Source organism: Lathyrus oleraceus, chromosome 5 (genome assembly GCF_024323335.1).
Source record: "Lathyrus oleraceus cultivar Zhongwan6 chromosome 5, CAAS_Psat_ZW6_1.0, whole genome shotgun sequence".
Lineage (NCBI taxonomy): Eukaryota > Viridiplantae > Streptophyta > Magnoliopsida > Fabales > Fabaceae > Lathyrus > Lathyrus oleraceus.
The window spans coordinates 471,940,945-471,966,425 of NC_066583.1; the positions used below are offsets into that span (position 1 = coordinate 471,940,945).

A 25,481-nucleotide genomic window follows, 5' to 3' on the forward strand; every position below is an offset into this window, starting at 1 on the left:
TGTCAAAACTGTCATACCAAGGAGCGCCTATGAGATATAGTGGTGTGATCATCAAAGCTTTTGATGGTTCGCGCAAGGCGGTGATTGATGAAGTGGACCTTCCAGTGAAGATAGGTTTGAGTGACTTCCAGATTACTTTTCAAGTAATGGATATCCACTTGGCCTACAATTGTATGTTGGGAAGGCCATGGATCCATGAGGAGGGAGTTGTTACCTCCATGTTGCATCAGAAGCTCAAGTTTGTCAAGAATGGGAAGTTAGTCATTATTGGCGGGGAGAAGGCATTGTTGGTTAGCCACCTGTCATCTTTCTCTTATGTTGAAGCTGAGGATGAGGTTGGAACTCCGTTCCAAGCCTTATCTATTGCTACTGAAAAGAGAGTTGGGTCACCCATGTCCTCATTGAAAGATGCAAGGAAGATTGTCGATGAAGGAAATGTTGATCAGTGGAGACGAATGGCAGAGGTCTCCGATAATAAGAATAGAACCGGTCTGGGTTTTCAGCAAGGTTCGTCAGCTGTTAGATCAGAGGATATGCAACTCAGTTTCTGTAGCGGAGGGTTCATTCATGGCAATGAACAACACTCAGTTGTTGTGCTAGAGGATGATGAAGAGGAAGACTACACCAATTTTGTGACGCATGGAAAGGCTTGCAACAATTGGACTGCTGTTGATATTCATGTTATTATGCATCAACCTAAGTAATTGCTTTTATTTGTTTTCAAAAATCCTTCTCCTATGCCTAAGGGAGAAGTGAACATTGTTGGGCATTTTCAATTTGATCATTAATAAAGTATAATTTATTCATCCACATCTATGATATTTTATTTTTACTTTTTGCTTTATTCTGAAAATGGTAATCACAAAAAAAACATAAATAAATAATATAATTATCCATTTGCATAATATTTGGTCACAAATTCACTTCTCTAAAATCAAAATATCAAATCATTATGCAGGTTGGTTTCTAACCCCGTTGAATACAATGATCCTTCTCCTTCTCAAAATTTTGAATTTCCTGTGTTTAAGGCTGAGGAGGAAAGTGATGAAGAAGTGAGTGATGAATTGTCTCGTCTTCTTGAACATGAAGGAAAAGTCATTCAGCCATTCGAAGAGCAGATTGAGTTAGTCAACTTGGGTTCCGAGGATGATGTGAAGGAAGTCAAGATTGGATCTCGACTGTGTCCAGATGTTAAGAATGGGTCTATAGTATTCAGATGTATTTTCCTGGTCCTATCAAGACATGCCTGGTTTGGATTCTGAGATTGTGGAGCATAGATTTCCGTTGAAGCTAGAATGCTCGCCAGTCAAGCAGAAGTTGAGGAGAACGCATCCTGATATGGCAGTAAAGATCAAAGAAGAAATACAGAAGCAGATTGATGTCAGTTTCCTTGTTACCGTTGAGTATCCGCAATGGGTGCCCAATATTGTGTTTGTTCCAAAGAAGGATGGAAAAGTCCGCATGTGTGTTGATTATAGAGATTTGAATAAAGTCAGTCCGAAAGATGATTTCCCTCTACCACACATTGATATGTTGGTAGACAATACAACTAAATTCAAAGTCTTTTCGTTTATGGACGGATTTTCCGGATATAATCAGATCAAGATAGAACCCGAAGATATGGAGAAGACCATATTCATTACACCTTGGGGAACATTTTGTTATAGAACGATGCCTTTCGGTTTGAAGAATGTTGGGGAAACTTACCAGAGAGCAATGACTACTCTTTTTCATGATATGATGCATAAAGAGATTGAAGTCTATGTCGATGATATGATTGCTAAATTAATTGATGAAGAGGAACATGTTGAGCATTTGTTCAAGTTATTCCAGCGTTTGAGGAAGTATAAACTCCGCTTGAATCCCAATAAGTGTACATTTGGTGTTCGTTCTGGTAAGTTGTTGGGCTTTATTGTCAGTGAGAAGGGTATTGAAGTTGATTCTGCCAAGGTCAAAGCAATACAAGAGATGCTTGCGCCCAAGACTGAGAAGTAAGTAAGAGGTTTTCTTGGCCGCTTGAATTATATCACAAGATTCATTTCACGCATGACTGCCACATGTGTGCCTATATTTAAGCTTCTTCAGAAAGATCAGTCTTATGATTGGACCGAAGATTGCAAGAAAGCCTTCGATAATATCAAAGAATATTTGCTAGAACCTCCGATTTTATCTCCACCTGTTGAAGGAAGACCGTTGATCATGTATTTGATTGTGCTTGAAGATAGTATGGGTTGTGTTCTTGGTCAGCAAGATGAGATTGGAAAGAAAGAATTTGCAATTTACTACCTCAGTAAGAAGTTCACCGATTGTGACACTCGGTATTCTATGTTAGAGAAGACTTGCTATTCAAGTTGATATTTTATGCATTATTTGTTGCTTGATTCTAATGTCCAAGGGAATTTGGGTTTCTATATGACATTCTTGCCTATTGGATTGCAGCTCATTGGTCAGATCTTTTCAACTCTCAACTTTTGAATTTGTGTTTAGGATTAGTCTCTTCATCTCCTCCCCACTTCTTTAATTTCAAATCTCTCCCTCTTTTCAAAATCTTCTTTTTTTGTGATTTTTAAACTTAGACTTTATTGAAAATTAAAAACTTTGACCTTATGCCAATGCATTTTCAAACTCATTTTCTTAAATAAAACTTTGTAAATGAACTTAACTATACTTGACTTAAAGATTTCAAAAGCCAAAAAGAACTAACTCATTCAAGCCATTTTAGGCCTTTGGGCCTTTCAAACTTGAATTTTTGTTAAAAACGATGCATCCACTTTGAAATTTATACCACAAACTACGAGGTTTTGATCCCTCATTTTTATGTTGGTACGTAGGCACAAGTCCGAAAGTCTTGTCAAACACAAAAATATAATTAATGAATTCTTTTCTCATCCCTCCATTCTACTTGTTTGCAAACATCATTTGTACAAAAACACATATGCACACAAGAAAGGGCTTCCTAGGAGTACCTAGGACACTTTGGGCGCTAACACCTTCCCTCTGTGTAACCAACCCCCTTAGCTATAATCTCTGGAATTTAATTAGTTTTGATTTGAAAACTTCTTATTTATGGGTTTTGTTCATACTTTTCCCTTTTCCCTTGGAAACAATAAAAGCGCGGTGGAGACTATTGTTATTTGATGTCTAGCTTATCCATAGCTTGATGATCATGAATTTATCGCTACACAACAGTATCAACAACAACCGCAACATTAGAAACCACAGTACCAATAACAACAACAACAAAGGATATGAAGGCCCGAGAGAATATTTGACACGGTTCCTATGCCGTATAGCCACATTCTACCATATTTATTAAGGGGGTCACTTGTACAACTAAGGGAGTTAGGATCCCCACCAGCGGTTCTTCCTCCCGGTTATGATGCAAATGCCCACTGTGAATTTCATTTTGGCGCTCTTGGGTATTCGATCGAGAATTGTAAAGAATTAAAGTACAAAGTTTAAGATCTTATTGATTCTAAGGCAATCACGTTCGCCCCCAAGGGGCCAAATGTAAATAACAACTTGTTGCCTCCTCACAACAATGCAACTGTGAATATGATGGAAGCTGACAATGGAAGGAGATTGATGTCATGTATGGGTGAGTTAAAAACACCACTCGTTGAGATCAAGAATGCTTTAATGAGGGATAATGCCTTTCCCATTTGTAGTAATGATTGTGCACACTGTCTAATTAACCCGCAACAATGTAGAACGTTCAAGTTTGTCATACAAAAATTAATGGACCAAGGGATTTTTGTGCTAAACTGCCTGTCCACAAAAGAAGACGTGTCTACCCTCGAGATACCATATGACGAATTCCCTCCTTTGCAAGTTCCATATGACTTCTCTCAGTTAACTCTGTCAACAAATCCTGTTACTCCAATCATAATAACAGTTCCCACACCATTCCCGTATGTTGACACCAAGGCAGTCCCATGGATGTATCACACCTCAATCTACATTCACGATCAGAAGATTCAAGAAGAACCGTTTAAGTCTAGTGACCCAATGATCAATATCACCGACACTAGCGAAATTACGAGAAGCGGAAGGATATTTGCATCGACACCCACTCCAATTGGATCTATCGATCCTTCAACTTTAGACAAAGGCAAATAAATTGATGGAGCTCAACAAAGACAAGACCCTGCACCTTCCAATGAAGTAGACGAGTTCTTACGCATTATCAAAAAGAGCGATTATCGAGTAGTTGATCAGCTTAACTAGACACCCCCAAAGATCTCAATGTTGTCTTTATTAATGTGCTCGGAGGCCCATAGGGATGCTTTAGTAAACTTTATGAGGACAGCTCACGTACCGCAAGAGATCTCAGTTTGTCAGTTTGAAAGGGTAGTTAACAATATCGCCACTAGCTTAAGCTTGGGTTTCAGTGATGAAGAGCTTCCCGCCGAGGGGAGGAATCATAACAAGGATCTCTACATTTCTATTGAGTGTGTGGACAGAGTCCTATCAAGAGTTTTGGTAGACATTGGGTCTTCCCTCAATGTGATGCTTGAGAGCTCCTTTGCTAAGCTAACTGTTGAAGAACTTGTAATGAAGCCAAGTGAGATTATAGTAAGAGCATTTGATGGGACTAGGAGGACTGTAATCGGTGAGGTGAATTTTGCTATGAAGATTGGTCCACATACTTTCCTTATCACTTTCTTTGTAATGGACATCTATCCAGCCTACAGTTCTCTACTTGGAAGGCCTTGGATCCATTCAGCTGGTGCATTCACTTCAACGCTCCACCAAAAATTGAAATTCTTAGCTGACGACAAACTAGTTGTTGTCGAGGGTGAGGAGGACATTATGGTAAGTCACCTCGCATAAATCCCATTCCAATCATTCGAAGTTATCAATGTTGAAATGGTTTTCCCAGCAAAGGATGAATCAAAATATGTTTAATCTCCAATGGCATCTCTTAAGGATGCCCTGACAATCATAAAGGATGGACACCCCCAAGGATGGGGAAGATTGCTTGAACTTCCTGCCAATAAGGATTGTACCAGTTTAGGATACAACTCCCAGAATTTGAAGAAGCCCGCACCGATAGCTACAAGGGGATCAGTGCTCCCGCTATCCGAAAACTTCTCAAGCGCCTGTTACCTTGATGACAACCGTATTTGTACCGTGGAAGGAGATGAAGAAGAAGATGCCAGATTGATCTTCACAAAGACTAAGGGAAATGGTGCCACCAAATGGACCGAGATTGAAATACCTAAAGTGACCCTGATTAAAATGTAATTCCCAATGTTGTTTTCCTTCCTTTTTATCAAAAGAACCCATGTCGAGCCCAAGGCATGGGGGAATCATTTGTAGGGCCTCATCAAATTTTCTTATTAATCACTGAAAAAGGTTCATGTTCGCAATCAATTTTGAGATCCTTGTCTTTCATTTATTTATTTCACCTTTTTTAAAAAATGGAAATTTTCTTTTAAAAAAAAATTCAAATCATCATTTCTTTCATATCAATAAAAGTTGTGAACCTTAAATCATGCAGATCATCCTCAACAACCACCAATGATAATTCTGCTACAGTCTCATATGACTTTGATAACCCGATTAATCAAGCCGATGAAGAGTGTGAGGAAGAGGCCGAACTCCCTGAAGAATTGGCAAGGCTGCTCAAGCAAGAGGAAAAAGTCATCCAGCGACACGAAGAATCAGTGGAAGTGATTAACCTTGGGACAGACGAGGAAGCAAAAGAAGTCTGAGTTGGCTCTGCTCTACAAGACTAGGTAAAGGCAAAATTGATCGAACTCTTGAAAGATTACAAAGATGTGTTTGCATGGTCATACCAAGACATGCTCGGCCTCGATACCGACATTGTGGTCCACCATCTTCCTCTTAAAAAAGAATGCCCTCCAGTAAAGAAAAAGATACAAAGGACATGTCCCGATATGGCTATGAAAATCAAGGAGGAGGTACAAAAGCAGCTCAACACTGGCTTCCTAGCGGTTTCCAATTATCCTCAATGGATTGCTAACATTGTGCCTGTACCTAAGAAGGATGGCAAAGTGGAATGTGCGTAGATTATAGAGATCTAAATAGAGCAAGTCCCAAAGACGACTTTCCACTACCACACATTGACGTTCTAGTACACAATACCGCTCAGTTCTTTGTTTTCTCTTTTATGGATGGTTTATCCGGTTATAACTAGATCCGTGTGGCTCAAGAAGATATGGATAAAACCACTTTTATAACACCATGGGGCACCTTCTGCTACAAGGTGATGCCTTTTGGATTGAAGAACACCGGCGCCACATACCAAAGAGCCATGGTCACTCTCTTTCACGATATGATCCATAAAGAGATTGAGGTTTACATCGAGGATATGATAACCAAGTCTCAAACTTAAGAGGAACACCTTGTCAATCTAGAAAAGTTGTTTAAGAGGTTGAGGAAGTTCAAATCGAGGCTTAATCCCAACAAATGCACATTTGGGGTAAGATCCGGTAAATTGCTAGGTTTTATCGTCAGCCAACGTAGCATTGAAGTAGATCCCGAGAAAGTAAAGGTCATACAAGTTATGCTTGCACCCAAAACCGAGAAGGAAGCCTGAGGATTCTTGGGTAGATTGAAATACATTGCTAAGTTCATATATCCCCTCACTGCCACTTATGATTCAATCTTCAAACTTCTTCGAAAGGATTAAGCCATCATTTGGAACGATGATTGCTAAGACACATTTGAGAAGATAAAGGAGTATTTGCAAGAACCTCCTGTGTTGATGCCTCCTGTACCTGGAAGACCATTAATCATGTATCTCACCATTCTTGAAGGATCTATGGGATGTATCCTCGGCCAACATGAAGAGATTGGTAGAAAAGAGCATGTAATATACTACTTGAGCAAGAAGTTCACTGATTGTGAGAGTAGGTATCTGATGCTTGAAAAGACTTGTTGCGCACTAGCATGAACTGCCAAACGTTTAAGACAGTATATGCTCACTCATACGACATTGTTGATCTCTAAGATGGATCATGTCAAATACATCTTTGAGAAGCCGACTCTAACCGGTAGAGTAGCCCGATGGAAAATGGCTTTAACCGAGTACGATATCTAACATGTCACTCAAAATACCATCAAAGGAAGTGTATTGTCTGATTATCTTGCACAACAGCCCTTGGAGGATTATCAGTCTATGCGTTTTGAATTCCCCGACGAGGGTATCATGTTGATTAGGGATTGCAACGTCCCCGGTCCCGAGGAAGGACCCGAGCCTGGATCCCGATGGACCTTGGTTTTTGATGGAGCTTCTAATGCTCATGGCAATGGTGTTGGATTAGTAATCATTTCTCCAACTAATTTCCACATCCCCTTCACTGCCATATTATATTTTGAATGTACGAACAATATGGCTGAATACGAGGCTTGTATCTTTGGTATTGAAGCTGCTATCGATCTTAGAATCAAAATCCTAGAAGTCTATAGAGATTCATCCTTGGTGATCATCCAAGTTAAAGGAGATTGGGATACTAGAGATCATAATCTCATTCCTTACAAAGAGCATGTCTTGAAACTAGTCCCCTACTTCGATGAAACTACATTCCACTACATCCCTCGAGAAGAGAATCAGCTAGCTGAAGCCTTGGAAACTTTAGCATCCATGTTTAAGGTCAAGTGGAAGAACGAAGCGCCATACTTCCACCTCAACTACTTGGAGGAACCTGCTTACTGTCTGGAAGCAGAAGACGAAGCTGACGGTCATCCTTGGTTCTATGACATCATGAAATTCTTAGAGAACCAAGAGTACCTCGTGGACACATCCACACCGACAAGAAGTTTCTCCAGAAACTATCATCCAAATTCTTCTTAAGTGGAGGGGTATTATACAAGAGAAATCATGATTCGATTCTGCTTAGATGTGTGAACAAGCAAGAAGCAAACCAGATTATAATGGAAATTCACAAAGGATCCTTTGGGACGCATGCAAGTGGGAGCACTATGGTAAAGAAAATATTAAGGGTCGGCTACTATTGGATGACTATGGAGATTGCATGTCATCGCCACGTCCAAACCTGCCATAAGTGCCAGATATACGCCGATAAGATCCATGTGTCGCCAACGCCTCTCAATGTCCTAACATCACCTTGGCCTTTCGCCATGTGGGGCATTGACGTGATCGGACGCATAGAGCCAACTGCCTGGAATGGACATTGCTTCATCCTTGTAGCCATTGGCTACTACATAAAATGCGTAGAAGCATCCTCGTACGCCAATGTTACTAGACAAGTGGCGACTCGATTCCTCAGGAAAGAAATCATTTGCCTTTATGGGGTCCCCAACAAGATCATTACTAATAATGGATCTAACCACAATAATAAAATGATGAAAGAGATATGCCGAGATTTCAAGATCGACCACCACAACTCATCGCCTTATAGGCCTAAGATGAATGGCGTTGTTGAGGCCGCTAACAAAAACATCAAGAAGATCGTGCAAAAGATGGTGGAAACCTAAAAAGATTGGCATGAAATGCTCCTGTTCACATTACATGGTGTCATACCCCAATTTTGTCTGGGCATATTTAAATTTTTATAAAATTGATTTCATTTTTTATTTTTGCATCATATGCATAGCATGACATACATTCCATCATGAATAATACCTAAAATGTCAGTCAGAATGAATTTATTGGAAATACAGACAAATTGGTTAATTCGTTTATCAAGAACATGCACAAATCAGCGGGTAAAAGATTTCAAAATTAAAATTATGAACACCAGTATTATTAATCTACGGTTCACGTAGTTTAACCTGGCATGCTCGTTGTATTTTTCAGCGGTTGTTTCGGTTGCGTTTTGACCTACCTTAGCCTTTTAACCGGTGCAAATTTATTTCAGAATTTGAAAAAACGTTGTATTTTTTCAATAAGTATATTGTGTGCTGATCATTTTAGTGTGATCGATTTAATTTTCCGAGCAAATTTATACTCGGTTTCTATTTCTAATCGGTCCATTTTTTTTGGTTTAGTTATTTAATTAAAATAATTAGAATTTATTTAAATTAAATATTAGTTAGAAATTTTATGAGTTTATTTTCTTGAAGGAATAATAATTGTATGAAAAAATATATTTGGTACACTGGATCCTGCAAGCTGGTATTCACTCCCACATCTCTCTATTCGCTCCCATGCCCTCACACACGTCCCTTTCCTCACTCAACGTTTCTGTCTCCACTCATATCAAACTTTTCCACTCTCAATGTCACTCACAAGAAACTCTCTCACTCATTTAACACCCATTTAATATCTCTCTCTCACACTGGCACTGATTTTTCCTCTCACGCTGACACCTACACACTCAAAAACTCTCTCATCATTAATACTCACCACACACTCTTAGCAAAAACACACACCTCATTCCCTCACTAAATTCCCACTCACACTATCTTGCCCTCACATTTCTCTCTCTCTCATTTACTCCTATGAAAATAAAAAAGACAAAATCTCTTCTCCCTCCAACCCAAACCCACTCTCTTCCTCCTTCTCCGCCCTTCACCACCGTCTTCATCACTAAACCCCCATAACATCACTACACTCAACCGCGCCACCACTAAACCACCCTTCACCATCGCATCTTCAAACCACCATCTTCGATGAATCTGAAAAAAAACCACCACAATCCACTCTCCGTTCGTCAACCACCTCCGCCTCATCATCGCCTTCCTCCTCATCAATAACCACACCACTGCCATCTCCCCCAAAATCGCTTACCTCCACACACCGGAAACACCACCCGCACTCCCATCTTCTGGCTGAGATCCGCCACCACTCCAACCCAAAGCAACCACGAGCCATCCACCTTCCAACACTGTTTCCACCGTGGAAATCAAATCCTCGCCGCTTCAATCACCGAAGCCTTCTCCAACAACCATATTGTTGCTCACTTCAGTTCCCTTCACCCTCCCCCATCGCGCTCCGCCATGCCGCGATCCCACCGGATCCTTCTTCATCTCAACAACCTCACAGGTTACCCTCTCAAAAAAACTACCGTCCTTCAAAAAACAACCTTTCCGACTGTTGCTGACGAAACCCAACAATCTCTTCCCGGCAGACCAGATCAAACCAAGACAAGCCATGATAGCTCAGTACTACGGCCTACAGTGATTTATTCTGGAATACAAACTCAACTCTGCAGCGATCGAGATACCTCAATCGGTTCCATACATAGTCGCTTCAAACTGTTTCACCATGAAGAGCCGTCGCCGAAGATTGTAACTCCATCACCGAAAAGACGATTGCCTGTGAGAGATCTCCACTGATTGATCACCATTGTTTCGCCGTCCGGTAGTTTAACTCCCTCTTCTTAACTTTTATCTTATTTCCGTTACTGTTAGAGGTTGGTTGATGTAATTTTTGTTTTAAAAATGGGACTATAATTGTATATGGGAGATGGGAGTACATAGTTCTGCATTTTGGGATGAACATAAAAGCATAACAGAGTTTTCTTCCTTTTCGTTCTGATTGGAAGAGTCAAAGTATAATTTAGTTTTGCTTATTATTATTTTCAACAAATTAGATTTATAAGATTTGGGCCAAATCATTGCAAAATTCCAGGCCCATCTACTCTATTTTGCCACGAACCTCTTGTTTCTGCAAAGTGCACCCGTTTTTATTTTTACCCATAGTTGATCTCATGAGAGGGCTCAAAGGCCCGTTGGTACATAGGAAACAAATTTGAAACTTCCAATTTGAGTCATTTACCGTTTGATGCTTTTCAATTATTTTGTTGATATCATGGCTTGCTCATCCTTAAGTTGATGTTTGCGTGATTATCTCTTTAATTGTTTTTTCTTGGTTGATCTAACTAGTTCATCTTTATCCACGTCCATATAATTATTTTTGATTTACTTCATTACATTGCACAATCGAACTTCGAACTATGGGTACGACACTGATATGTCGTCATACCGCCAAATTTCAATACATCAATTGTATATTTCACCTTGTTTTGATCCACATACGACATTCCAATTTCATTGTCGCTATGCACAAACCGGTTCTTGAGCACATTTTGTAACTGATTCCGATTCAATTTTTGTAAATCAACATTATCACATATTTCCATTCTTTTAATTAAATAAGTCAATTGATTTAAGTTTTGTTTAATTACTTAATTACCATTAATTAAATTTAATTAACATGATTATTTAAGCTTAAATAAATAATTTTGATAATTAATTTTAATTAAGTTACTTAATCGATTCAATTAAATCTGAAAATTTAATTTGGTTAATTAAAATTTTATTGATTTGTTTCATTCCAAGTCACCATCAATCCAAACCAATTTCAAAAAGCACAAACCACAATTCTCGATTCAAACATCGAGCCCATTTTTAAACACCCTTGTAAGTCGATTGCTCTTAGCATCGCCATCAACCTCACATAGCTTACTCTTGGGCTTTCTTACAATGAGACCTATTTGGTTACCGATTAATAGAGTAGATGAATAATACACTAAATAAAATTCATTTCATTCATAAACACGTATTCAAACCTTTTTCCAAACCATTTAACTTCAAAAGAATTTTCTCTTTCAAACATAAATTTTGGGATGAAAAAGATATAGGGAGCGTACGCTTCACTATTTTTCAAGCACTTGAATAATTGGCGTACGCCACATTGCTCGAGTTCTTGTCACCCGATTAAACCTTAATCATACACATTAAAATCACATTTTCTAAATCAACTACAAATTCTACAACCATTCAATTCTAAGTTTTCGATAATAAAAGGATAGGAGGCGTACGCCTCACTATCTTTCGATTATTCGAATAATTGGCGTACGCCACATTGCTCGAATCTTCGTCATCAATTTAAAACGCAATTGAATAAACTCAAATCACCTTTTATATCAAACGCGGTTTCAAGGTCAACTTTATAACTTAAACTTCAATAGAGAATGGGAGGCGTACGCCTCACCATTCCTTGATTATTTGAATAATTGGGGTACGTCACATTGCTCAAATCATCGACTTTCCAAACATACCAAATCCAAACCTACCAATTCAAATACAAACTATTTTCGCAAATCACATACAAACATCTAAACATATCTTTTACAATTTAAACCTCGGGTGATAAAAGATGGGAGGCGTTCGCCTCGCCATCTCTTGATTATTTGAATAATTGGCATACGCCACATTGCTCAAATCATCGACTTCCGATTAATACATTTTAAATAAACTTGGATAAAGGAATAGGTGGCGCACGCCTCATTATTCTTTGAATAAGCAAGTAGGAGACGTATGCCTCACTACCGTGCATATTCAACATCCACAAACAAACTTTCAAAAATAATTCAAACGGAAAGGGAGTAGAAGGAGGTCGCCTTATTATACCTCGAAAGAATTGGACGATTGGTGTACACCACATTGCTCAATCTTTCGTCGTTCTTCAAAAACATCTCAAACAAATCAAACTAACTTCTCGCCCCCGAGCGATCGAAACCAATCAAACCCAAACACATCAATTCAACTTGTCACCTCCGCGTGACCAAAACCCCTTTCAAAAAGAACACTGTCAATCCTTTCTAATGCGCACAACAAACCAGTGTTAGAGCCTCCACCGAGAGTAGACAAGTCAGCGTTTAGCCGTTAGAACGCCGACCAACACAGTCGTTCATCAAAACAAAACACACCAAATATTCGTAGTAGCCCGAACTACGAATGCTTTGATTTCCTTATTGCACTATAAGGATACGTAGGTAGGAGATTGTTGTATCTTCGTGAGCACACTAATAAAAAACCTCCCATTTCTCCCTCCTGAGGTCTTCATCCATATATATCAACAATTCTAATCACTCGAAGCAAGATAATAACAGTCAATTAACAGTCAAATGGCAAAATCAGACTAAAAGGTTCCCGTTGAGTACAAAGGACGTGAGGGGTGCTAATACCTTCTGTAACACCCTTCTAAAATACCCCAAATATTTAATTAAAACAACAAATATATATATCAGAGTAAAGGTGCAATTAAGGGTGTCACACAATCACTTCACACCATTCACCATCATAACTGTCATGCTCTTTTATTAATTCAAAACATAAAGCATTCGCACAATACACAGCGGATAGAAATCAAATCAATCATGCAAAACATGTAACACATTACATGTAAAATGGTTCACAACCAACAATAAAACATTTAAAACATCCCATCCCGATGTTACATCTACCAGAGCATGACCCACTAAGGAGACTACACTAGACTCCAAGCACTAGCTCCTACTCAATCACTGCTCGTTACCTGAAAAATAGTTGTAAGGGTGAGTTCCTCAATCGATATAATAAGCATTATAAAATATCATGCAATGTTAAGTAAATTAACACATTTCATCACCCAAATCAGATTACACATTCAGCAACGGCAATATCAACTCAAACATCATACTCAACACCAATACAACTCATACAACACACAACACACGTATAATACTGGAATACATCCATTCATATTATACGCCATACATACATTATGCAATGAGACTCCATGCATGCGGTACCGACCATTCGTGAACGTATAGTTCACCTCACCGATCAAATCCAGATACGGCTACCAAGCCCACTAGTCCCACTCATTTGAAACCTAGTGACTCACTCACTAATTCCTCACCACGGGAATTAGCTACCACCAACTCACTAATTCCTCACCACGGGAATTAGCTACCACCAACTCACTAATTCCTCACCACGAAGCAGAATGCAAAGTGACTCACTCACTTTCTGTCTTGAAGCTCGACCAACCCCAGTTATCGGAGTAACACGAAGAAACACATGATCTCCCTCTTGAAACTCAAGTGACTTCCTCCTCTTGTCGTGATAACTCTTCTGACGACTCTGAGCAATTCTCATCTTCTCCTGAATCATCTTAATCTTTTCCGTAGTTTGTTGAACAATCTCCGGTCCAACCACAGCACTCTCACCGGACTCATACCAACATAAGGGTGTCCGACATCTTCTACCATACAAAGCTTCAAACGGTGCCATACCAATGCTCGAATGAAAACTATTGTTGTAGGTAAACTCAATCAAAGGTAAATAACAATCCCAAGCACCTCCCTTTTCCAAAACACAAGCCCTCAAAAGATCCTCTAGTGACTGAATTGTCCTCTCAGTCTGACCATCAGTCTGCGGATGATATGCAGAACTCAATCTCAGCTTAGTTCCCAAAGCCCTCTGCAAGCCTTCCCAAAACTTCGATGTAAATCTAGGATCTCTGTCCGAAACAATACTCGACGGAATACCATGCAAACTTACAATCTTCTCAATATACAACTCAGCTAATCTCTCTAACGGATAATCCATTCTGATCGGAATGAAATGAGCCGATTTCGTCAATCTATCTACAATCACCCAAATAGCTTCAAAATTCTTACTTGTCCTCGGTAAACCAGAAACAAAATCCATACTGATACTATCCCACTTCCACTCTGGAATAGCCAACGGTTGCATTAGCCCAGACGGCTTCTGATGCTCAATCTTTGACTTCTGACAAGTCAAACAAGAATAAACAAAACTCGCAATTTCTCTTTTCATTCCCGGCCACCAAAATAACTTTTTCAAATCATGATACATCTTCGTAGCTCCAGGATGAATACTCAGGCCACTACGATGTCCTTCCTCAAGAATACTCCCCTTAAGTTCGGTAACATCCGGAATACACACCCGATTACCAAATCTCAAAACACCATTCTCATCAACTCTGAATTCACCACCTTGACCCTGATTCACTAGAGTCAACTTATCAACCAAAAGCACATCGGATTTCTGACCTTCTCTAATCTCATCCAGAATACCACTCGTTAACTTCAACATTCCCAATTTAACACTATTGTGAGTACTCTCACACACCAAACTCAAGTCTCTAAACTGCTCAATTAAATCCAATTCCTTAACCATTAACATAGACATATGCAATGATTTCCGACTCAATGCATCAGCCACTACGTTTGCTTTACCCGGATGGTAATTCAAACCAAAGTCATAATCCTTCAGGAATTCTAACCATCTCCTCTGTCTCATATTCAGCTCTTTCTGATCAAACAAATACTTTAAACTTTTATGGTCACTGAAAACCTCAAATCTTGACCCATACAAGTAATGCCTCCATAACTTCAGAACAAATACCACGGCTGCCAACTCTAAATCGTGTGTCGGATAGTTCCTCTCATGAACCCTCAGTTGTCTCGAAGCATAAGCTATAACCTGCTTATTCTGCATCAACACACCACCCAAGCCCAACAATGAAGCATCACAGTAAACTTCAAATGATTCCGACGAACACGGTAATATCAGAATAGGAGCAGTAGTCAACCTTCTCTTTAACTCTTGGAAACCTTCTTCACATTTTGAGTCCCAAACAAACGCTTGCCCCTTTCTAGTCAACATCGTCAACGGTAACGCCAACTTAGAAAATCCCTCGATGAACTTCTTATAATAACCAGCCAAACCAAGAAAACTCCTTATCTCCGAAACTGACTTCGGAGCTTCCCACTTAGATACCGCTTCTATCTTAGAAGGATCAACAGCAACACCACCTCTTGAAATCACATGACCAAGAAAACTAACCTCTTCTAACCAAAATTCACACTTTGACAGTTTAGCAAATAACTTCTTTTCTCGTAGAACTCCTAAAACCACTCTCAAATGCTCAGCATGCTCTTCTTCAGATTTCGAATACACCAAAATATCGTCAATAAACACCACAACAAACTGATCTAGGTACGGATGGAAAATCCTATTCATATACTCCATAAACACTCCAGGCGCATTAGTCACACAAAAGGCATTACAAAATACTCATAATGTCCATACCTCGTTCTGAAAGCAGTCTTCTGAATATCCTCAGTTTTCACACGTATCTGATGATACCCTGATCTCAAATCTATTTTGCTGAACACACTCGCGCCAACCAACTGATCCATCAAATCATCAATCCTCGGCAAAGGATACCGATTCTTGATCGTCACTTTATTCAGTTGCCTGTAGTCCACACACAACCTCATAGTACCTTCTTTCTTCTTAACCAATAACACTGGTGCACCCCACGGTGACACACTCGGACGAATAAATTTCTTATCCAACAGATCTTCCAACTGACTCTTCAATTCAGTTAGCTCAACAGCAGACATACGGTACGGAGCCATCGACACCGGCCTAGTACCAGGTACCAAATCAATCGAGAACTCAACTTCACGCTCTGGCGGTAATTCATTCACTTCTTCCGGAAACACATAAGGAAAATCACACACCACAGTTAGATCGCAATTCACCAGTTTATCTTTAGCCTCCAAAGTCGCTAACAGCATAAACAACTCTGCCCCATCTGCTACTGCCTCATTCACTTGCTTTGCTGATAGAAACAAACTCTTTCCTTCCTCAATCTCAGGAAAGATCACAGTTTTATCAAAACAATTGATATAAACTCGGTTAAACACCAACCAGTTCATACCCAGAATAACATCAATTTGCACTAGTGGAAGACACACTAGGTCCATCCCAAAGTCTCTACCAAAAATACTCAAAGGACAATTTAAACAAACTGAAGTAGTAGTCACTGAACCCTTCGCAGGAGTATCAATCACCATACTACCATGCATCTCAGATATCTCTAACTTAAGTTTCACAGCACAATCCAAAGATATAAAGGAATGAGTCGCACCTGTGTCAATAATAGCTACAAGAGGAAAGCCATTAATATAACACGTACCTCGGATCAAACGATCATCTGCAGAAGTCTCAGAACCCGATAAAGCAAAGACCTTGCCTCCCGACTGGTTCTCTTTCTTCGGCTTAGGACACTGTGGGCTAATATGACCCAACTCTCCACAGTTGAAACAAGTCACAGTCTTCGACCGGCACTCTGCAGCCAAATGACCACCTTTTCCACACTTGAAACACTTCCTCTCAGCACTGGTACACTCATGGACACGATGTCCAGCCTGACCACATCTGTAACACTTAGCAGGGGCACTAGAGTCTCCCCCACTAGGCCTCTTTATTCCACTCTGTCTCTGGAAACCTTTGCCAACTGCATACGGTTTCCCACGATCATTCCGATTCTTGCCTTTCCTATCAACCCTCTGCTGATAGCTCTCCGCTCTGGCCTTGGTATCCTGTTCAAAAATCCTACAACAGTCAACCAAATCAGAAAACACTCTAATCCGCTGATATCCAATAGCCTGCTTGATCTCGGGACGCAACCCGTTCTCAAACTTCACACATTTTGAAAATTCTCCAGCAGCCTCATCATAGGGAGTGTAATACTCTGACAGCTCTGTGAACTTAGCAGCATACTCAGTAACAGACCGATTGCCCTGCTTCAATTCCAAGAACTCTATCTCTTTCTTTCCTCTGACATCCTCTGGAAAATACTTCCTCAGAAATCTCTCTCTGAACACAGCCCAAGTGATCTCAGCATTCCCAGCAGATTCCAACTCAGTGCGGGTAGCAACCCACCAATCATCTGCTTCTTCTGACAGCATATGCGTACCGAACCTGACCTTCTGGTTATCGGCACACTCAGTCACTCGGAAGATCCTCTCGATCTCCTTCAACCACTTCTGAGCACCATCTGGATCGTATGCTCCCTTGAACATTGGAGGATTGTTCTTCTGGAACTCACTCAGTTGACGAGCAGCTCCCATTCCCACAACATTCGGATTCCCTCCAAGTACTCCAGCTAGTATACCCAGAGCCTCAGCAATCGCAGCATCATCTCTACCTCTTCCAGCCATCTCTATTCTGAAAACCCAACAAGCTAAACAATAAGTACTGATAGGGTTACACAACACCTATCCCGTACAGGGGAAACAGAATAATTACGACTCGACTCGACCGACTATGCTCTGATACCACTAATGTAACACCCTTCTAAAATACCCCAAATATTTAATTAAAACAACAAATATATATATCAGAGTAAAGGTGCAATTAAGGGTGTCACACAATCACTTCACACCATTCACCATCATAACTGTCATGCTCTTTTATTAATTCAAAACATAAAGCATTCGCACAATACACAGCGGATAGAAATCAAATCAATCATGCAAAACATGTAACACATTACATGTAAAATGGTTCACAACCAACAATAAAACATTTAAAACATCCCATCCCGATGTTACATCTACCAGAGCATGACCCACTAAGGAGACTACACTAGACTCCAAGCACTAGCTCCTACTCAATCACTGCTCGTTACCTGAAAAATAGTTGTAAGGGTGAGTTCCTCAATCGATATAATAAGCATTATAAAATATCATGCAATGTTAAGTAAATTAACACATTTCATCACCCAAATCAGATTACACATTCAGCAACGACAATATCAACTCAAACATCATACTCAACACCAATACAACTCATACAACACACAACACACGTATAATACTAGAATACATCCATTCATATTATACGCCATACATACATTATGCAATGAGACTCCATGCATGCGGTACCGACCATTCGTGAACGAATAGTTCACCTCACCGATCAAATCCAGATACGGCTACCAAGCCCACTAGTCCCACTCATTTGAAACCTAATGACTCACTCACTAATTCCTCACCACGGGAATTAGCTACCACCAACTCACTAATTCCTCACCACGGGAATTAGCTACCACCAACTCACTAATTCCTCACCACGGGAATTAGCTACCACCATAAAAGACTACAATATGCATGCTAAATCACCTAGCAATGCAAACTCATCAACAATAATCCACAATGGACATATGCTCACACTCTAAGCCATAAATAGTCCATTCACAATCGCATACATAACATATACATTCACAGCATTATGCATACCATCATACATTCATCAACACACGTATCAAAACATCATATCATGTCAAATAATTAATCACAGTATTAGCACACTCCACTAATACCTATACTGCTCGAAACAGCGGGAATTAATCCCTATTACATCATATGCCAATATAGGCCAAACACCAATTATGCACACATTATTCAAATATTAATTTTCCCAATTTCCAACAGTGTTAACCGGTTAACGCCCTGGGTTAACCGGTTAACGCAGACAAAACACGCTTTTTGGAAAAACTCAACAGTGTTAACCGGTTAACGCCCTGGGTTAACCGGTTAACGCAGACAGAACAGCAATTTTCACAAATCACAACAGTGTTAACCGGTTAACGCCCTGGGTTAACCGGTTAACGCAAGCAAAACAGCAATACTTCCCCATTCCTAACAGTGTTAACCGGTTAACACCCTGGGTTAACCGGTTAACGCAAGACAGAAAGCTGTTCCTGCGCTAACACGAAGCAGAATGCAGAATTCTCCGCATTTTCCGCCGTTGGAGGATTCCGGACCTCCGATTTCAATTCCGTAAAAGCTATACGTTCGGGAAATCACGACTCACACAAATACAGATTCAATTACAGCTTTAACACAAATTATCCAACACAATTTTTCAGCATTCAACATCCCAATTAGGGTCAATTCAACGGTTTATCACTACCCATTACATGTTAACCCATAATACCCATTAAACGAAGATAAACCCCCCTTACCTGAGTTAATCCGGCGAATCTTTAAGCTTCAAGCTTTTCTCTTCTCCAACCTTCTTCCTCTTGCTCTGTCTCTTTGCCCTTTTTCCTCTTTTCAGCCGCTTCTCTGCTTTTCACGTAAAAACCCTCTTTACCAAAATGAAACTCTTTTCCTTATTCCAACTTATATACTCCAATAATAAAATCCAATAATATTATTCCAATAATAATAATAATCCAATAATATTCCAAATTATTTAATTAAATTAATAAATATAATATTAACTTAAATTAAATAATTATCTTATTTTTATCGGGGTGTTACACCTTCCCCTTGCATAATCGACTCCCGAACCCGAATATGGTTGCGACGACCATTAATCTATTTTCCTAAAGGTTTTCTCGATATTTTCCTATTCCTTCATGGGATAAATAAAGTTCGGTGGCGACTCTGTTTCGAACAACATTTTTTCCGCGTCCCATCGCGAGGGATCACATTATCATTTTTCGAGGTGCGACAGACTGGCGACTCTGCTGGGGACCCTGCTCCAAGCAAGAGAGAGTCTAGCCTAAGTTAGTCTGATTTTGCTATGACTATTAGAAGATGTTCTTATCTTCCGTGCTTGTTTCTCTGTATTTTATATTGTTGCTTGTATGTAATGTATTTTGATACTTTGATATGGAACTTGGTGTATGCTGTGAGATAAGCTTCATACCCGAGCTTCGAGAAAAAACTTAGAACCCGGAGTTGTGTAGTATTGAACCGAGGGGTGTACACCTCATTGGGACAATACGAAGACTCCATCTAGAGTAGATCTGTTTGGAGTTTCCATCACAATGTGGCTAGCCAATTATTGTGGGGAGGTTCTAAATACGATCCGTGACTCTAGGGACCTCGCCTTAACCCCAAGTTTTGTTTTCATGATCGGTGATTATGTAGTATTAAACCGAAGGGTCTACACCCTGTTCGAACAATACGAGAATCCCACTTAGATTAGATCATTTTAGAACTCCCATCACGATGTGGATAGCCCACCATTGCGAGGAAGTTTTGAACTTGATCCGTGAGTCTAAGTTCCACCCTTGAAAACATAACTCTAGAATCTACCTTTGGGGAATTTCTTATGATCAGAGAAACCCGTGCTTCTTCCAATTATACTGATGTACTCGACGTGTGAATAATTTTGAGTCTATATTCCTCTGCGAAAAACATGGAAAAATTTCATGCATTTGCATATCATAAGCATGCATTGCATATCATCTTCTAGAAACAAAAACTTACACCATATTCTACCCTTTGTCGAGTAACACTGACTACGCGACACCGGTACGAGACACGCCGCAACTACAAGATGACACTTGAACAGTTGGAAGCAAACCAAGTTTCGATGAGGACCGATATTGACTCCATGCAGGAAAAGATGGATCGTTTGCTTGAGACCATGTTGCTCCTGGCCCAGAAGGAGAAGGATGCTGAGACTAACGTCGAAGCCAGGAAAGTTGCTGCCCAGTTTGGATCACCATCGCTCAGTATCCCTGGGGTGACTGACCTTGATGGTAACCCTAATCATCCTAGAGGAGGACCGATCCCTATTCATGTTCCCATGGTCAACATGAACTCCCATGAGCACTCTGCTACATCTGCTCGCCATGGATCGATGATGGGTGATGAAGATCCATACGACGCCTTCTCCATGCCACAACCCGCCAAACATGTTGTTGGAGGTATCCCAGACCCAGCTGTTGATTGACTTCATGCTTTGGAGGAAAAGTTTAAGTCCTTTGAGGTTCACACTACTCCCGGTTTTGACGTTGTTGCCATGTGCCTGGTGCCAGGACTCGTGATTCCACAAAAATTCAAAGTCCCAGACTTTGACAAATACAAAGGGATCAGCTGCCCGAGAACTCACCTCATAGCCTACTGTCGCAAAATGGCTGCCCACATCAGTAATGATCAACTCCTGATTCATTAATTCCAAGATAGTCTCAGTGGGGCATCCTTGGAGTGGTACATGCAACTAGAGAGAGGTCAGGTCCAGTCATGGAGAGACCTTGCTGAAGCATTCCTAAGGCATTATCAGTACAATACTGATCTAGCACCCAACCGCACCCAGCTGCAAGACATGACTCAACACAACAACGAGTCATTCAAGGAATACGCCCAGCGGTGGAGAGAGCTAGCAGCTCGTGTCCAACCTCCTCTTCTTGATAAGGAATTAATCGATATGTTTATGGGAACTCTGCATACCCAGTACATGGAGAAGATGGTAGGATCCAGCTTCCCAACTTTCGCTGAGGTGGTCTCTGTAGGAGAATGGATTGAAAGTCAAATTAAGAAAGGAAAGCTACCTTGTGCTGCCAATGCTTCAAGTGTGATGAAGAAACCTTATCCCAATCTCCCAAAGAAGCCGGAAGGTCAGACCAACGCCATAATGAGAGGAGAAGGATATAGGGCACCTCCGTATGCTCATACGCCTTATCATCAGGTTTCCGCGGTCATCCTGACACCATATCAGCAACCACATCAGCAATAGTATCAGCAGCCTTATTAACATCCGGCTTACCAACAGCCGCATCAGAATCAACAATAACGTGCTCCACAACAACGTCAACCCAACCAGCAAAGGGCAAGGAGGCCGGAAAGGCATTTCGATCCTTTGCCAGTATCATATAGCAAGATCATCCCCTACTTGCTGAAGGATGGATCAATTATGCTGAAGGAGATAACACCTGCAACTCCACCATATCCTCCAGGCTACGATGCCAATGCTCACTGTGAGTATCACATGGGTGCTCCAGGGCACACAATAGAGAACTGTAAGGCTTTCAAGCACAAGGTCTAGGACCTGATTGATAGTAAGGCAGTTACATTCACGCCAGTGAGGCCAAATGTCATGACAAATCTCATGCCAGCGCATGCAGAGTCAAGTGAAGCTCGAAGGTAGAGCTTCCCACCGGCCTAAACAAGCAGAGCAATTCCTCACAGAGAATCAAGAGATGAAGGCCCGTTTCTTTCAATGAAGGCGATCATTATGCCAATTTTACCTTTTCGCACTCTTGTAATTTGTTCTTGTTTGTTTAAGTACTGTATCGCTTTAAACATTGTTATTTGTATTTGGTCTTATTAATGGGATAATTATGCATGCTTTGAATCAATCTTTCATATTCACTCATCTATCACATTTGCAAATCACAAACACATACTTTTTCACCTCACTTTCTTCATCACACTATTGTTAGTAAATGTTGGAAGGAGGATGACGAAAATGAAATACTCATCATTGTTGATCGTATGCTTTCGGATAAAACCCTGCTGATGATGTACAAGCATTGTTTCAAATCCCCAAACACTGGAGAGATAAGGAGTTAATCCCTAGTAAACCACTTCGAGCCTAGAAGTAGGAGTTTCTTTCAGATCTAAAAAACCCTTACGCTTAACCTGGGGCAGGGTAATGTTCAGTTAATCTGACTACACATACGAATTACAAAGATGAAATATCTCATACAAAGATCAACCACATGATATTCTTCGCACACATCTGGAAGTGTCGAAGAAACCATACAAATCCAAATTTTAGGTTTGTTGTTCTTCAATGACCAATGACTTGGCAGTCACAATTTTCAAAAAAAAAAAGCAAAAAAATTGTCCGCTAAGTCAAACACCTTAAAAGGAGACTTAGGCAAAAACAGGGGCAATCCCGATGGATTAAAGCTTTAACAAGTGGTCCATGCAAAAGTTAGGGATCAAAACAAAAATCGAAAGAGACAATGAAAGTCTCCAACAAAACAAAACAAGATTCAGTGACCATCATACCAAAATCAAAGGGTCACCGACATCCAAAAAACGAAATAAGGTGGCTGCCATTCCAAGAGACCTTGAAACACCATCTTTATCCTTACACCTACGAATGTGTGTGAATTAACTAAACGTAGGATTGGAGATCATCATGAAGAAGGGGTGGGTTAAAATAAACTTTGAGCCTTATATCCTTTTGTTTCAATAACCATGAACCAAGCCATGTTACAACCTTCAAAAGACCTAATTGAAGTAAGGTTTGTTCTGAAAGCATGCTATAACAAGGTTGAGTAAACTGACTCCTAGAGATTTGCTAATATTCTATTCTCACTACATCATTCACACGCTAGCTAAATTAAGCATCGCAATTTGACACATGATTCACTCGCCACACACTACCACGACACTCCTAAGTGAATGATTGTTTTTCAAAACTTGCATAACTGTTGCATTAAAGTCACCATTTCTTGAATAACAATTCTTAACTATCAGTCAGTACTGGGCATCGAGTAAGTTCCAACAAGGGGAAATTCAAGAGGTACTTGATCTTTGGTGCTGACATGAATCAAGACCATCTCATAAATCAGGGGCATGGCATCTTTTGATTATATTGACCTAAGAAGCAGTCAGTATAAGACAAATCTCTAAGCATCGGTCGATCATGGAGGAAAAACACTTCAATACTCAGTCCGTCTGGGGCAAGTCCCTCAAAGGCTAATCAGGGGAAGATCGTTGCAAGAGTCAGACGTTGGAGAAAACAGACTCAGACCATGTCATGAGATACTCACTCCTAAAGGTTTCCTTTCAAGGAGAATTCCTTTGAACACCCTACAAACTGGGGCAAGACAAGTTGCAAGGGGCAGATTCCCTTCATATCTTCAAGTCAGTCAAGCAGATTGCGTCAAGACATTAGTGACTACTTGAATTCACAACCAAAATATCGAAATTTCATACCAGTACAACATCATACCTTGACAAGAATCATTGCATCACGTCAAAGGCATAATCATCATGCGTTGATCACGTCGCTATGCTCAGTCACAGGCTGGCCAAACACTTCAGAAGAAGAACCGAGATCTTCTCGAAGACAAGTACATAACATATCAGCGAGAGATCAAACTTGGGGCACCAGGAGTATCCACATCCGTTGTGTGTTCATCACATCATAAGCTACCGAGTGTCGGGAAGTCAGATCCTCCCACCAACCAATAGTCCATCCACAGCGACAATTACCAAAAAACCCAAAGCCCACCTTGCTGGCACCCACACAAAAACAAATACAACCACCACTGGTTCCTACAAAATACATCGCCTTTGAATAAGGGGGGCCAATCCCAATCAAACCAATCATCCTTTGCAGTCAAACATGCATCACATGCATCATCTCGTTACATAACGTATACATGACATTTATGCATATAGCACGAATCAAAATCCAAGGTTTAGTCGTAGGCATCCAGGCCAACCCTCAGTTGAGTCATTGTTTTTCTCTGAGTAAGTTCCTACCCTGCTATCGGGCGTCCCCATTGAGTTACATCCTTCAACCTTTTGTTGATAAGACGTTATCCTCAGCTAAGTCAAACATTGTTTCTTTAAACACTTACCTTGTTTCGCGTTGAGCGTCCCTCAATGAGTCGTTCCCTATAACCTTTTGTTGACAGAAACTACATCTCCCTAGAGAATATTTGTTCTGCAACCTTTTGTTATTGATACTCCAAGCGAGTCTTACCCAATAATGTTCCAACACTACCCAGCAAATCAGGTTTACTGAACTTTGACAGTAGCCTTATTTTTCCAATATTTTTCTCACTATCATCCTTTCGGTGAAAGTCCATTGAGGAATAATATTGATCATTGTCCTGTTTACGGTAACCGTTATCCTTTTGGTAATGGTAAATCCTTGACATTTGTTATCTTACCATCATCCTTTTGGTGTCGAAGATCCTTGAAGTTTTGGTTCAACCTTCATCCTTTTAGTGAATGGCGACCTCTGCAATTATTACAGCCTACCGTCATCCTTTTGGTGTCGGCGATCCTTATGGTGATAAGGATCCTTTTCATTTTGGTTCAATCATCATTCTTTTGGTGATGACGTCCAGTTCAATCTAAAAAATCATCCTTTTGGTGATAAAGATTATGGAGTTTGGTTTAAGCTAT

General features: G+C 40.3%; 1 protein-coding gene across 1 annotated transcript; it reads left to right on the forward strand.

Moving 5' to 3' along the window:
* The first annotated feature begins 7,147 nt into the window (after positions 1 to 7,147).
* LOC127081387 (uncharacterized) lies at positions 7,148 to 7,822 on the forward strand. Its single transcript, XM_051021648.1, has one exon. The coding sequence runs from the start codon at positions 7,148 to 7,150 to the stop codon at positions 7,820 to 7,822; it is 675 nt and encodes a 224-aa protein (XP_050877605.1).
* The last annotated feature ends 17,659 nt before the right edge of the window (positions 7,823 to 25,481 follow it).